We start from the raw sequence: 16,439 nt of genomic DNA, 5'->3' as shown, positions 1-16,439 counted from the left end.
AAGGAACACTCACACCGTGCAAACCCCAGTCCTGGTTTGCCTGCAAAGAACTGACATTGTGAAGGAACAAAAGTCATTCAAACCAYGATCATCATTTGCTTTTTGGGTTTGGAGAAATACACTGTGTGTAGTCCCAACAGAGGCATCTTCCAACAAGAGCTGAATTTTACCTTTGCACCTCAAGAGCTGGAAAGTCACGCAGGCCCAGGGAATAATATTAAAAAAAAAAAAAAAACTAACCTGCCAGAAGGAATTCAGAATAAAGGGAGAGGCTTTTTTTCCTCGTGACTAAAACACCTGTCACAGCTGCCAAGACTCCGCTAATTGCACAATAACTTTATTATATCCCACTTGGAAGAACAAACAATACTTGAAGCTCCAAAAATGAGCAGCCTTTAGACTAGATTAATGCAGGCAGAATGGCTGCATGGAGCTGGTGTTTGCCTCRTCCTCCCAGTAGCTCTGGAGGGTAAAATGGCTTGAAGACTCCCTTCTTTGTTGCTAGTGCTACATAATAAAGTAATTGTGCAATTAGAAGTAGATTACTGATGGGAGATGAGTATTTTTTATGCAATGTAYGTAAAAGGCTGGCTTCTCTGAATAGATTCAAAGCCTAAGTGCAGCATCTCTGCTTCTTTTTACTTGAGCTTCTGGTAGTCCCTGGTAACATCCTCACAGGAGAAAAGGAGTGTCACTAGCTGAGTGTGGATTTTCTTCTGTTGAAATGTTGAAAAGGTTTCATGGAAGATTTCACTGTGGTCCCTACCTTGTCCAACACCAGGTATTAGAGGGCCTAAAACCAAAACAAAACACAAGGGATAGGAGCCTTTCATTGCTCCCATCTTGCAGGTCTGACTATTTCGCTAAAAGGCAAGTTTTTCTTGCCTTTCAAATGGTGCTGTGAACTTTTGGGAGTCAGGAGGGCAAGGGGAAGATGCTGCCCTGTGTGCTGGTGGTGATGGGAGTCAGCACGAGCTGAGCAGGATCTGCTCCAGGACATTGTGGGTTCCTGTAGGTATCAGCCTGACTGAAGGGCTCGGTGAGCATGGCCAGGGGAAACTGGAGGAGAGGGAAAAAGATGGACAACACAGTGGGCAACAAAAATGTAATAAATACGGGTCTGAGGTTGAAATTACTCTTCGGGGGTGATGTTTCTTGGTTATGATTCCTGCCAAACTTATGTTGTCAGAGGACACAGGCACCACAGCAGCAGCTCTCTGGTGACAGAGAGCCCTCGGGCAGGACTTGGTGCATGGCTCACCTCTGATGTGGCATCACCTGCAGCTGCTTAACCCTTCAGTGCTGTTGGTCTGGAAGGAAAACTTCCAGGAAAAAGCCAGGAAGGAAAACTTGAAAACTATGAGCTGCYCAGAGACACTAAACTCAGGGATGGCACAACTGGAGGGAATGGTCAGGGGGTGGTGGTCACTCACTGCTGCCCCACAGCAATCCATRTCCATGTGATCAGTGCTGTCCCTGATGGGTGTGTGTCACCATTTGCAGGTCCCGTGGCAGTGATCAGCGGCGAGGAGGACTCAGCCAGCCCCCTGCACCACATCAACCACGGCATCACGACGCCCTCGTCGCTGGACGCCGGCCCCGACACGGTGGTGATCGGCATGACCCGCATCCCCGTCATCGAGAACCCGCAGTACTTCCGACAGGGTCACAACTGCCACAAGCCAGACACGTGTGAGTGCCCACCCGGCCACAGCCCCCGCCAGGACCCGGGGAGGGGCTGGGGGTGGGGGAAGGAGGGCGAGGAGGAAGAGGTTAAGAGGATGAGGAAGAAGAGAAGGAGGTTTTTGAGGAGAGTGGGTCTTGGTATGGTCCAGAAACCAAAGCGAATCCTCAGGTGTCAGAAATCACGACATACATGTAGATGCTTCCAGAAAAGACTTTCCACTCTCACCTTCACCTCCCTTCACCCTCCCTCCGCCACCCACCCGTCACCTTCCCCCCCTGCCTGACAGTGCCATTCCAAGCCGGGCTCTTCCTCGTCAGCTCCGAGCATCAGAGCCCCTGGGAGCGTGGGGATGGATGTGACCCCTGCTTGGCTGGGGAAAGGACCTGCCTCCCCTTCCTCCTCCAGCAGTTTCCCAGTCATGGGGCTGCCTCTTTGGCTCCCCAAAGAGCCAGGRAGAAGCTCAGGATGCATGGGTGTAGGTGTGGCAGGTACCTGGAGCTGTCTTTGTCTCCAGGAATTTTAGATGCTGGATGTCTTTATTTTTATGGGCTTCTCTAAAGCTTYTGCATCTTTTCCGTATAAATTTGGGCCGTGAACTGGGCTCGTTAGACTAGCAGGAGGTGATCGAGTGGCCCTCTYCACTCTGTGTTTCTAAATTCTGAGCAGAAAAGTGCTGTGTAAAAGGATGCTTTTCTGGGAGTCCTGCAGCACTTCCCACGCGAGCGGTGGGATGCAGCCCTCCCTCCCTCCCCAGCGTGCGGCTCRCAGGCGCTAGCTGAGCTCTGCCAGGCCTCTCACCAGCTCTGAGGTGCAAGCTGAGCCATGCAGGAGGTTTGGGTAACGTTCCTCTCTTGCTGTTGCACATCCTTTTTGGCGTGTCTCGGTTCCGGGTAGGACCGGAAAAATGAAAATCTTGCGAAACAAAAAAAAAAAAAAAGGTGAAAACTCCTCAGCTTGGGCAATGTCTGTGGCCCAGCCAAAGCAGGGAGTGCTGTGCTGAAGTCACCTCTGCTCTTMCTTTGGCTGCTGCTGACTAAAAGGTGCAGGAGACAGAACTCAGGCCCTGGGAGCAGGGAGAAGGAGCATGTTCCAAACTGCAGGAGCCCACGTGGCATTGAGAGCTCAGCAGGAGCACGCTGCTCCTGGCCTCCATCCCTCCATCAGGGGAAGGGGAGCTGCAGCTGCTGCTCCCATGGAGAYATCCCTGGGGCAGCCCCCACTGTGCCACCCTCACAGGTCCTGCTGGCTTGTKCCCAAGCCCTGATCACCATCCTTCAGCTGCCGCAGCAATGGGATGTACCCGSAGAACGTGCCTGGCTTTCCCCTCGATTTTCATTTAAATGTGCTAAATTTGGTCTGTTTGTAGAGAGGGGAGGAGGAGGGCGGTGATTAGGCAGGAGTGGAGAAGCTGAATGTAGCGTGGTTTTTCTGTGCTGTTAATTATATATTTTACATTTCTTATAGCACCTCATCTCAGAATGATTTACAAACTCTGATGGCTTGGGAGGGAGGGCTCCCCCGCTTTACTTTTTTTTCCTCTCCCTCCTGTGCTGTCTCCAATCTCTTTAATCTACGCCGACCATTGCAAGACGTGGGTGCTGTTGAAGCTGTGCAGAAGCAGAGCTTAAACCCCAAAGGATTAAGTTTTGCTCTGARCCTTTGCCCTGTGGGGTTTGTCAGAGCTGGGTGGGTTGCAGGGGGAGTCACTCGCAGCAAGATTTGACCTCAGAGCTTTTTGGGGCTGTTTGAGTAGAAACTGAGGGGTTCACRGAGATGCTTGGGGTGGCATCTGGAGGTGCTTCTCCTGTGGAAGATGCCAGSGGAGGGAATGCTTCAGGTTTTTAGGACTGCAAGGCAGTGGGGCTGAAACCAAACCCCCAAGACTGGCACWCCCTTTGGGGCATGGGAAAAGGCAAACCACAGCTGGCTGCTTGCAGGTTACAAGCCCTAATTTTTAAATTTCTTTGTCATTCGTGGGGCAAAACCCGGTGCTTGACTCCTCAGGCAGAGTTGAATTTGGTGTGTGTTTTGTGTTTTAGTCCCCCAGGACTTTACTTGGTCAAAACTTCTGCCTTCACTGGTGGCTTTGCTTGAGGCTGGAAAGCTTCATCATTCACCTTTTAAATTAACCATGCTTTTGCTGTGAGGGGTTTGTCTGATCTGATGCGCTCTCCTCAATGTGAGCCTGGGCTGGAGGATTTTTGTTGCTCCTGTTCTCCCCGTGGTTGTCACGCTGCAGGGTTTTTCTCTCCCCCTGTGCAGAGCTTGGACACAAACACCTCTTCATTTGTAGAGAGAGCTCCTCAGGRCTGGGCAGTGCCCAGCACAGATCCAAACTCCTGCCACCATCTCCTGCTGCCCAGCTGTGAGCAAAGGTGTTCTGTGACACCCAGCATCTCTCTGTTGCTAGAGCAACATATCCAGCGAGCATTTTCCCTCTCCACCGTGAAGCCTCTCTCCTTTCTTCCTCCTGCAAACATCCAGGGTCGAGGAGATGCCAAAACCCACGGCCGTGCTGCAGTGAGGGGAGCAAAGTCCCGATGCTTAATGCAGTATTAATAGTGCATTGATGCCGTATAGATTGCTGTCACCCTCCATACGAGCGAGCATCGCTTATCACGCAGGGATGACGGATGTTTATTCCCAGCCACTTAGCCCTGCATAATGGAATTGCAGCTGAAATATGGAGAGCAGCTCCCTGCCTGCGGGGCTGGAGGCCTCTGGTTCCCTCTGTGCTGTGCAGTCCCATGGGATTTTCTGGTTAACGTGTCCTCGAGGAGACAGAGAAGTGTTCTTCGCTGGGAATGTGCTKTCCTCATGGCAATGGGATGGATGAAGGGCACAGGAGCCAGCCCTCATTTCTGGCTTTCTGGAATTTTTGCAACTCTCCTTTATCCCCTTTCTGCCACTGCCTGATTTAGTGCCAAAGGTGGGACAAGCTTGACTCAAATTCTCCTTCCCTTCCTGGATGAGAGATTCTCTGAGAGCCATGGAAGACACCAGCAGCACCCTATTTTCTCAATTATTGTCAAGTGCTGCCCCATCTCTGTGCTGTACCTCTGTGCCATACTGGGTTTGCATCCTGTCCTGTTCCAGCTGTTCTCAGCCCCACCTGGAGGGTTGAGGAAAGAGTTGGGCAAAGCAGACAATCCAACCACAAGGGGATTTCAGAAGAATAGGCTAAAACTGCCTTTTTCTCCTAATCCCGTGCACATGGAAGAGAAACCAAGCGCAGATCTGCTGGGCAAACATCAGCAGGACGAGCAACAGGTTGTGATGAGTTTGCACCTCTCTGTATCTGAAATTATATTTGAGAAGAAAAGAATGGGACTCGTGGCAARCACAGTGGGCAGAGTAAATGATGAGGATGGGAGTTTAGATTGCATAACACCAATTTATGGTCAGAGATTTTGGTAATACAAAACATGATCCTGTTTTCCCACATTTGTGGCCAGAAGGAAGATGTTAGTCCTTCCAGGCAGGCTCAGCACTAACTGCAGCATCTTAACTTATCTCCCTCTCTTGAAGTTCAGGATTTGAATTCCCAAAGTTCAGGTTTTGGAATTATGAGTAGCTGGAGACTTCAGTGGTGAAATATTAGAAATGTTTCAGGAGAAACATTCTGGAAGGTTGTTTTACTTTAATAATAGTAATTAAGTTGTAATTAATTCTAAGCACAATGCATCAGATGCAGATTAGTTCTTGGATCTGATCTCTTGAGCTTTGCTCAAATGCCACAGCACAGTTTTGSAGTTGTTTGGTTCCCTTTTATTTCTCATCTAACAAAGCAGGACTTCTGGAGAATGACACAAATTGGTAAAAAAAAAAATCCAAACCCTGATGGAGCAAATGAATCTGGGGGGCAGATCCCCACCTGCATCCCAGCAGCGGATGCTCAGTTCCAACAAGCATTGTGAAGCTGSACTTTTGGGGCAAATTCTTGGATTTTGGGGGAGGTTTTTGCCAGCCAGGACTGGAGCTGGCTGTGTTTTCCAGGACTGGCGCAGCCTGGGGACTGGGATGCATTCTCCACACGGGTGGAGCAGCCGTCCTTTCGTGGAGTCCTAATGAGGKTTTTTTTTCCAACCTCATTTATTACAGGCTGCCCTGACATAATTACATATTCGAAGTTAGTAATTACACRTATTCATGCTAATTAAGTAATTAGATATAATTACACTAACTGTAAATACATGGTAATCGGCTAAAAAGAAGTACTTCAGAAAAAAAACAAGGCAAATCACACAATAAAAGCGCCATCAGCACTCTTTCACTCAGTACCCCATCTTTATCTTGTGTTTCAGTGCAGCTTAAAAGGAACATCGTGGTCATTTCAAAAAATCATATTTCTCTTTCCTTAACTCTGCTTTCAATAGCTTTCAAAAGCTGAAATTAAAAGGATATTTACCCTTAGCACTGATAATTTTTTTTGTTTGCCTAGTGTGTTTTGTTCATCCTGGGCATGGGAAGATAACAAATATGCAGCATTTCTATTTTGGGTCAGTTCACGGTCCTGTTTTTGCCAAAAACAGCAACAACATAAAACTAAAGTCATAAGTGCTTGTAGTTTTATATGCCTAAAAAAGAAAACTGAAACAGTTGGTAGTGGAAAAGAGAAACTTTTCCCTTTTTTTTTTTCTTTTTCCCAGGGATAAAAGAATTTGTCAAATATTCGTGTAATATAAATGTGGAGTGCAGGGTGCAGTGACAGCAGCACTCTGCTTCCCCACGACCAGCCTGGGGCCAGGCTCTGCARGTTTCAGTCCCTCCCACAGAGCTCTGCTGTTTCTCCAAACTGGTTTTTTTTTCCTCTTCTCTCCTCTAAAATGAAATCCCCAGGCTCTTCTCCAGCAGGACCCAGCTCCCTCTATTCTTCTGAAGTAGGCACTTGTGGGTCAAGGCTCTTCTGCACTGTAGCTCTCATGGTCTTACAGTCTTGTCCTTCTCACTCAGCTCATGTGAGATATTTTTAAGGGTTTTAACGAGGACCTGGGAGTAGCTGTTCCTCATTTTTTTTTTGTGTTTTGCTGCTCTGTGCTGTGTCTCCTCACTGTTGGTAGCAAAGCCTGGACACTGTGGARGAGCCCTGACCTCAGAGCTCAGCTGCCAGCAGGTGAAGGCATTGGGGGTGTCTCCACTGACCTTCTGCCTCCGAATTTCCCTCCTTTTTGCATTGCTGTTGGCTCTCACAGAAACTGCTCTGAGCTCCAAGTGTTGATGTGAACATCCTGCAAAAATTTGGATGTTGRAGAAGCCTCGTGGGCTGTGGCTGGCTGTTTCCAAAGCACATATTGTAGGTATCTGAAGAAATGTGTGAGCATCCAAAATTACTGCCTCTGTCCCCCACTGGAGCAGAACTGAAGTCATCTTGTGCCCAGAACCCCCTTTTTGCCCCTCCTGACAAACAGGAGATGTGCCATGGACAGTGGGACTTGATGCAACCTCCCAGCTCTCACTGAGTTTCCTTACCTGTGGTTATTTTCTTCTCTGCATCATTTTCCTCATCCCTGAAGGAGCAAGTGGAAGAAATACCCACATTTTCCAGAATCTACCCTACCTTTGCAGAGGGGAGTGCCAATCCCACCTATTGCACCTGCACTTTGAGTTGCAGCCTCGCACTTCAGGCCTTCCTACCATGACGGTGCTGCACAAATGGTTTTTTTTTCAGGATGTCCTGGCATCTTTCAGGATGTCACTGCCTGCACCTGACCCTTCAGCAGCTCTGGAGATRTTTTCTGTGTGGTTGCACCGTGAGGAAGAAAACCAACGTGGCTCTGCCTGGTCCCTGCCTGCTTTAGGAGGAGCTTGCTTGATCCAGCCTGGTTTGCTCCAGATGTGCTGGGCTCTGGATTTGGTTTGAACACACGCTGCTGCTGCTGCTGCTGTTTGGATTTTAGATTTCTGTTGCTTTAACGTGTGTTTGCTGGAGATTTTGTATCAAATACCTGGGATCAAAAGGGGACTGACAGCCCCGGTGTGGGGGAGTGATGCTGACAGCACAGCTGAGGGATGACACGTTGGCTCCTGTGATGAAGATCCATGAGAAAGAGAAACCCTTAAATCGAGAAGAACGTGGCTTTGGGCTGTTGGTTGTGACTGGCCTGCAGAGAGGCCGCTCTGGTGGTGGAAATACTGCTGGATACAGACATCAAGGGGCTGACAGGGAAGTATTTTCTCATACAGAACTCTGCTTTTTCCTCTGCCTAAAAACATCTCCACTGGACTGTTTAATCCTGATGTCTRTGGGGCCAGCAAACAGGCTTGGCTCGCCTGGAGCGATTTCAGGAAGGGAGCTCATGATGTGTGAACTGTCAAGAACTTAACAAGCCAGATGAGAGGAGGTCCTGACCTGGCTTCCTGCTGGATTTSGAGTGGCTCTAGCACATCAGGCTGCTCTTTTTTGCCTGGCAGCCTCAYCCCTGCATCAGTTGGGTTGGACTGGAGATGTGCAGCATCTCATGGAGGGTGTGTRTGCACACCCTGATATTCCACCTGGCACCCAGCGCCCTGCCCATCTCAGAGGGGCTCACACACCCTCCCACTCCTCTTGGGGCATTGCCTGGCCTCCACACACCCACCCTGCTGTCCCTGTGTGCTGGGCATGTGTTCCCCAGCCACTCACCCATGCTCTGGCATGAGTCCAGGCTCGTTGTGGCAAGGTGGGAGGAGTGGGACACACTGGGGATMAAACAGGTTTATATTCCCTGTGTTACCAGCTGTGTGCTGGGCACTGGTGCATCTCCCTGCCCGTTTGTAGTGTGCTCACACCTGGAGGAGGTGTCTGTGCCAGACAGAGCAGGGCTCTGTTCACCAGCCAGCACTCCTCAGCCTGTGGTTCATCCCTGCAGGACAAGAGGTGGCAACTCAGTGCTCAACCTGAGGCTACTGCAGACTCAGGCAGCCCTGGTGTCAAAATTGTCCTCGTAATATCTCCTTGATTGTGTGAATTTTGCTGTGGGTCGCTGTACAAATAGCTGGTGTGTGTATGTGTGTGGGCAGAGTGTTGGTATTGATTTYTTCTGGCTCTCATTTAAACATTTGTCTTGCTTTTGAAGGAGTTTTTTTTTGTGGTTCATAAAGTTTGGTTGTTGGGAAAGTGTCCAGAGGTTGGGGTACCTCTGCATTCCTGGGATAAATGGGATGTGCCTGTGGTACCTGGCCATGGGGTACCCCTGAAAGCACCAGGAGCTTCCAGAGTTTGCAATGACATTGAGCTGTGACTTTTTTAGCCTTCCCAGGCTTTTTTTCAGGTTTAAAATCTCTCAGAAGTGYGTAGGGCCTCATTGTGATCAGACAGGAGATGTCTTTGGTTTGGAGATTGCAGGCTSTCATTGTTTGTTCATTGTCTGGTTAAATTGTGATTCCTAATTAAAAATAGCTGTCATTGTTTAGGAGTTGGAGCAGTTTTGCATGACCACACACACAAACAGCTGGGGCATTATCAGCAGTGCTGCCCTGTGGGACAGGAAGTACAACCCAAAATGTAGCAGAGAATCTGTACATCAGTGGAGGTTAAAAACCCCCAAACCTGCCTTTAGTGCTGCTTTTGGGCTAAACAGCCCAAAACAGCCCATTCAGTGCTGAAACCTGGGGAAAGGYCCATGTGAAAAATCATTCTGCCTGAAGAATTTCTTGTGTGAAAGGAGATTTTTGTTTCCACCTTGTGCAATAGCTGGCTCTGAGGCGATGGGTGGGCAGGCAGAGATGGCTCGTGTCTCTCACCAGCTGGGGCAGGTGGAGCAGAGCACCATTGCTTCACGTAACAAAAACACAGAAATGGTCATTTTTGACTGCTGGACACTTCCTCAACATCCTGCTGTGTGTGCTGCTCTTTTTTGGGGGTGCAGACAGGGAGTGGGGTCAGTGGGATGAAGGAAGATGCTGCTGCTCGTGGGAGCACCACTTGTGCTCCCAAARCCCTGACCTGAAGCAGCTGCTTTGTGCCGTGGTGGAGAGCAAAGCATTGGCCTTGTTGAACAAGATGTGATTTGCTGAAGTGAACAAACCCATCGGAGAGCTCAGCAAACCCATTTCCATGTGCTGCTGATGTAAGATTTGTATGCGAGCGTCTCGAGGTGAAAAGTACATTGGATTCACAGCATGTGAGGATTGCTCTCAGTGCCTGGGCTTGTCTCCCATTAAGGCAGGGTTTATTGCATAATCCATTTTTAGATTCCTGCACTCTCATTCCTAAACACCCTGCAAAGTTGCCTAATGCTGAGCCTTGCTTGAATCTGTTCCAGCCCTCTCTCCTGCCCCTCCCTGGATCGATCTGTTTGAGGGATGGGAGCAAACCAAGACTCAGTGAAAGCATGGACATTTCTGTGTGTGCCACACCAAGGATCAGCCTGTCCTGCTCYCTGCAGCCAAGTGTGATCAACGGGGAATGCAGTACTCAAGTGATGAGTTACAGTTTCACGTAGACTCAGTTTTTTTCTGAGTTCCACGTTCCTTTGCTGGCACTGCAGCAGCACCTGAAGTTTTTTTTTGTCACAGCTGTGGGTCTGTAAAGATGTCACACCTTCCTTTCAGCCCTACTAACCTATTTTTCCTCGTTGAATCAGAGCACTGAGTCTGAAGGTTACTACACCTACCTATTTTTATATATAAATCTCATATTTATGTTTGATCTATTTTAAATGCAGCAGTTTATCATGTATAGACACCTCTTCTTAACAGATTTTACATCATCCTTCCCTGTCTAACGACATACTCCTTTTTTTTCCCCCTTTGTGAGATAAAAGGGACCTTTTTTTCCCCTCTACAAACACCTCTTAAATTCAGGACAAGCAGTTTTCTGGCTCCCAAAAGTGTGACAAGAGACAGCTTAGTCTCCCAAGAATATATGGCAAATTGCAATTAGGAGAAAACACTGGAACAAAATTACTTCAGTCCTTGTCTTCCTTCCCCCATCCCTCCTCACCCCTCCACCTCCCTCTTGCAGGATTAAGCCAAGATAATCCTCAGATGAGCAAGATCTTTGGGAAAGCAAAGAGCCAAGGGAGGAGAAAGAAAAATCCTTCACACTCAACACTAATAAGGAAATTATAGGCATCCTACATTATGAATTGGATGAATTTTTAATGGTTAGAAATGCAGTTGATTTATAATGCATCCATCCTGGGCTGCAGGGCCTGTCGCCAGCTAATAAATAAATGACAGGCCCTTTGTATTAAAAGTATCAGTCATTTTCTGTCTCTGGGCTGTAATTGATGGGGAGCACAGAGCAGGGGAGGTGGTGGCCATCGTGTGTCTGCACCAGCAAGGACCTTGTGTTTCAGCTGCACCTCAGGGCTGGACTTGATGTGCCAGAAAGTTGAGCCCAACCTTCAAGTCTTCTCTCAGGTGTGCCACAGCTTCTGCTCCACCCCATTGCTCATGTTCCAGAGCCACAGAAATGGTCATTTTAAGCCCAGCTTAGGGCTGTGTTTGAGATGTGTTATGCTTTAGGACAAATTAGTCACCCCGGGCAGTAGGAGTGGCTCCGTTTTTGAGTGCCCAAAGGTCCCTTTGTGGATGTGGGATGAGTGGGGGGCTCTGGGTCTGCCTGGTGTGAAGGGTTGGGGGGATGGCACCGTCTGTTCTCCTGACAGTCCCTGCTCTTGGCACAGCCAGGGTGAGACGAGCTCAGAGCCGGGGGATCAGCAGGAATTCATACAAATCCCACCACAAATGTTCACACTGAGTCTGTGTTAAAAATAAATTCTGGGCAAATCCCAGCGATGGGTTGGGCTGGGGTGGGACTGTTCTGCTCTCGTGCCAGATCCCAGCAGAGCCCAAATGTCAGGGGAGCCTTACTGAGAGCACAGCAGGCACAGTGTTTGAGGGGTGGGGTGTATTTTATCCTCTYCTTAATGAGGAGAGGTAACCTGGCATGTCGTATCTCCATTCTTTCCTGGAAAGAGGAGTTTTTCCTTCCAGCCCTTCAAGGGGCTGCCAAGCATCTTCATCTCCRTTTTATGGATGAGGAGGGGCAGCTGGAAAGACATCAGTTTGTCCAAGGTCACACAGATTGCTGAGAGCCAGCAGCCTGACCCATGTTCCAGGTTTATGGGTGCCCACCTGAAGTCCTTTCAGAGTCAGAGATTTAGATGGGTAAATACATTCTTGGAGCTGAAAGCTGCATATTATGATCCCAGAAAATGACATTTTTTAACTTTCCCTGCTCTTTTCCAGATAGKTTAGATCAAATTCTCCCTTTCCACCTTCATGGGGCCATGCTAAATCTTAATATGTTCTTCTTTGCTCTCTTTGACTACTTCTGAAGAGACCTCAGGTCTCAGTCCACCGAGGCATTGCCTCCTGGCAGCTCCACTGGAGCAGGTTGGAGCCYGAGTGCTGGCTCTGAGGAAGAACAGTCATTTTTCAGCTTGGCTCTAGCTCCTGGCTGCAGGAATTAGGCAGGGAGGCTGGGATATGAKCCTGGCTGCCCAAGGAAAGCAGAGATTCAGACTTTCATCTTGACCTGGAGGAAGGAAACGCTTATTGCCTTATTTATTACATTTCCCCACAGCAGTGTAAATACCATATCCATGATAGATATAGATCTTATGAATAATATAGAGATTTGAACTAAGTAATTGCTGCGCTTTTTTAATACAAGAGATCCTCRGTGTGGAGTGGTATTAATGATCTGTCTTGACATGGGCTCTGCAGAGGGCGATTGCAAACCCCGGTTCCGTGAGAATTTGAGAAATTGGGGGAGAAATCCTAATGTGCTGTTCATCCCCCCTGATCCCTGTGGGACACTTCAGAACGAGTATCCTGTCTGCTGATTTTTTCTCAGCTTTCCCTAGACCCTCTAAGGACGGGAAGGCTAAGTGGGTTTTGGGAAAATAAATCCCTTTTGTAGGCAGGCTGGGCTGGGCTGTCAGCAGAGGCAACTTTCGGAGGAAATGTAATACAAAGATCCTAGCAGCTCCCTGTGGTCACTAACAGTTCTCCAGACATTTCTGGAAGAGCAAAATGATTAGTTACAGTGAAATAGCTAAATTCAGGCGGAGGTAGTGATATTTTATGTCTCTGCTGATCTGAGCTCTGTCTCTTCTCTGCAGCTTTAATGTGAAGCTCTCCTTTCCATTTGCTCCCTGAAACCCTCGTTTCTGTGTGCAGCCTCGCTCCTGTGTGCTGTTAAACAGGTGGCTATGTTATGAGAAATTCTCTATAAAGTCCAATCTCTAATGCCTTAGAATCGTTGGGGATGAATTTAAGATATTAAGTATTGAGATTTGACACTTTTTTTGCGGTGATATTGTGGGGGGAAGGATAAGGGGACAGCAATCATACAATATGGTGTGGGTCACTTTGTACCTTATGTCACCAATGGCAATGGTCTTTCCTCCCTTCTGTAGAGGTGTTGGGTGCTGGTGTTACAGCTGCAGAGCTCCAAGGCCTCTTTAAATTAATGGAGCTGTCTGAGAAGGCTGTGAATGCCTTTTCAATTTATTTTTTTCCCCCAAACATAGCACCTCAAGTCTGAGTCAGGCCATTAACCTTTCTCATTCCTCTCTTTCTAGCCACATCCTGCTTTAAGGTTATTTCTCRTCCTTCTTCCACCATCACCCTTTTAACAGGAACGAGGGCAGGTGACACCTGTGGGCTCCATAGCCCATGTTCTCACCTTGTCAGTCCAGGAGGAGCAGGGCTTGCTGACCTCTGTGGGCTGTGTGGAGCAGGGACCGTGGGCTCAGGTGTTCCTTTGCTACAGGAATGGTAGCTCATTAACACTCTGTGCCCCGCAGATAACTTTTATTGATCATCAGCTGCTTAATCAAAAACTCTATCACCGTTTGTTTCGATTCTTTTTTTTCCATCTCTTCATCTCTGGAGAACTGGCTGAGCCAAAGTTAATGTACTCATTATGCACTTGGGAAACCACTGCTGCAGACTGCTATGTAAATCAAGGGTTTGGGAAGGTTTGTGTCCTCCTTCCCACATGTAGCAGGATGAATATATGGGGAGCATATTCCTCTCTTTGATGTGGTGAAACAGGCACGAAGGGAGTTTGGCTGAGCTGGGTTTTGACCAGCCTGGGGTGGCAGAACTCCACATCTGCATCCCCACAGCCTTGGCACAGTGAGGAACAACATTGCTGGTGCTGTGTCTGAACAGACCTGAGCATTCCTGAAATCAGCACCTGGGGTTTGGTGTTCTTGGACCTCTGCTGGAAACGCTCTAACCGTGGCTTTACTCTTTTGAGAACTGTCAGAACTTTGGGGAGGGCATCACAGGAAGCTGTACAGCAAGTGGCAAAAATATTTCCTATTTTTGCCATGCCTTTATTGACCAGTTCTGAGAAGTGTCTGGCCAGTTTGAGTGGGGACACAGGACACCCTGAAACAGGAGTGCTKCTTGTTCTGCCACTCCAAACTTATTTCTTACTCTGCTCATGATGGATGTCCTGATATGATTCATTTTCCTTWTGTCTTTTAATATTTACTGCATAAAATCATTCTCCTTGATCCTCTACCCTGTCAGGGCTACATATTCCATGCTGGCTGTGGTGTTGCAATGACCTAATTTGATTGTGGAGGGTCGTGTCCTGTATAATGTTGTGTMATTTTCTCAGTGGTCGATACAAACCTAATTTTATTTCCTTTGAAAAGGAGGGGAGATGAGTCAGGAGCTCARCATCCACAGCCAAGCTCATACCTGCAGCACTTACCTTGCTGCCTGGTTCAGCTTGTGTGGGACCTGCAGGCTGGTTTTATTTCTTTATTTTCCTGATGGCGCTGAAGGGGAGAAAGGATGGAAGGCACAGCAGAGAAGGGCCCTCATTTATTGCTGGCACCACTGATTAGCTTCAAGGAGTCATTAATCCAACAGGCTGGACGCTCTCCTGATGGTTCTTATCTCAGGAGGGGAGGGTCAGCCGTGTGTCCCTGCGGGCTCTGGGTGAGTGCTCAGCTTTCTCCTTTTGTCCCCAATTAGATCCTGGGTCCTTTGTCCCACCCGCCCCAAAGACCCTTCACCTGCCTTCCACGGGCAGCTCAGAGGGGAGAAGGAGGGTCTGCTCTCAATTTGCGTGGCTCATTTGCATGTGAAATGAGCAGGTCCCTTCGGCAGAGCTGCCAGCAGCTCCTGGCCCCGCTGCTCTGGTGCTTTGACAGCTCCGAGGCTGTGGCTCGGCGAGCGGTGGCAGGGCTTGCTCATAAACTCCAAGTGTCACTGTGTTTTTGCAGGGCTCGTCCAGAAAATGGTGTTTTTCAGCAGCTCATAAAGGAGGTGTCAGCCTGGGATTTGGTCTGTGGAAAAAAAGAACCTGTTTTTGCAAGCTGCAGAGTGCACAGGCTCTCAGCTCTGGCTCCAGGGCCATCCCAAATTACTCAGCTGATGGTTTCAGTGCTAATTTCCTCATGGGTCCTGGGCTCTCTGACTACATTGTCAGGGTGTTGCTCATTCTCAGCCCYGTCTTTTCCTGTCCTGTTGGGCTTTCAGTGGGTTTTGGACTGGAAATGGATCTGTTGTGGTGAGAGAGGAGGAGTCGGAGAGGCGCTGGCAGGCAAAATGCACGTAGGGGTTGAATGAATAAGTCACCAGGTCTCCAGGTTCCTTTGTCTTGAGCTGCAGATTTAGCAGGAAGAGGCCAGGCAGTGGCGTGGCAGTGGTCACTGTGGCTGGGCAAGGACCAAGGGAATAGGATCCTTGAGGACAGGAATAGACTGGACATTGGTCACTCATGTGATCCTCCTTGGAAAAATACCAGCACAAACCTAGGCCTGGTTTGTTCTCCATCTCAAAATATTTAATCAGAGAATCAAATATGAAGTCTCTTTAAGAAGAGGCAGCTGGCTGAGTGTTGCAATCAATGTATCCGCTGTGGAATGTTTCCTGCAGAAATATTACATCCTCTCTCATTTACTTGGTGATCTTTAGGGTGAATCAATCAAAAGATGCTGCACACAAATGGTTCAGCCTGTGATCCTGTGGGTGTCCATTACAGAGACATTTGCTCCATGTTAATGGACCTGTTGATTAATAAAAAACCCTACCATTYTTAAAATAGAAAGCTCTTGCTTGATGGCAATTGTTAGCACTGGTTTTTGTGCCTCCCCACCTCTCCAGCACAGCTCTCATTCTGTGCCAGTGCAGGTGATGCAACAAAAACCCAGGTCTGCCCTGCTGGGGAGAGGAGACTCACATTTCACCCAAGCAGTTATCCAAGGATAACTTTCTTCTSGAGGTTGGGAAGGGCAGAGAGACTTCCCTGTACTCACAGGGTGATTCCACCAATCGGTGTCTTGTCCTGTTAATTGAGTTTCTGTATCCATCTGCCCTGGCATGTGATGTCCTGTGGGACTTCAGATGTGTCTGAAGGAGATATTCCCTAAAATCCCCACCAGGCCAAGGCTCAGCAGCTCCTTGAGGAGTGTGATTGGGTGTCACACTAGCTGAGTCCATGGGGGTTTTTATTTGGGTCWCTAAAGCCTGTAGTCTGTTGGAGCAATAGCATTGGTTTTCTTTCTCTACAACATGGATATTTGTCATGTTTGCACACTTCTGGGTGAAAACGTGCCCATGTTGCAGTGTTAGCTGTTGCTTTTCTGATGCTAGCACGGCAAGAACCCCAGCTGGAGTTTTAGACATTAGAAGATCAGGAGGATGCCTGCTGCATAGAAGATATCCTTACCTTTGAAAGCCAAATCTGGGTGGACCCAACCCAGTGATGACTGAAGCTGTGCAAACATGAGAGCAGCACCTTCCGTGCTGCCAGAGCTCCGGTGTGGCACTGTGAGCACACTGAGTGACACTG

General features: G+C 48.5%; 1 protein-coding gene across 3 annotated transcripts in view; it reads left to right on the top strand.

Moving 5' to 3' along the window:
- NTRK3 (neurotrophic receptor tyrosine kinase 3) overlaps nt 1–16,439 on the top strand; it is a 199,549-nt gene that overhangs the window by 108,474 nt on the left and 74,636 nt on the right. For all 3 annotated transcript variants that reach the window (XM_057365814.1, XM_057365815.1, XM_057365816.1), the window contains exon 12: nt 1,504–1,692. In XM_057365814.1, the coding sequence (XP_057221797.1) occupies nt 1,504–1,692 (189 nt within the window). The remainder of the gene's footprint in view (nt 1–1,503; nt 1,693–16,439) is intronic.

Source organism: Malurus melanocephalus, unplaced genomic scaffold (assembly GCF_030028575.1).
Source record: "Malurus melanocephalus ecotype Western Australia unplaced genomic scaffold, MMel_1.1 scaffold_58, whole genome shotgun sequence".
In the NCBI taxonomy this organism is placed as follows: domain Eukaryota; kingdom Metazoa; phylum Chordata; class Aves; order Passeriformes; family Maluridae; genus Malurus; species Malurus melanocephalus.
This window is presented reverse-complemented; position numbering and strand designations above follow the sequence as displayed.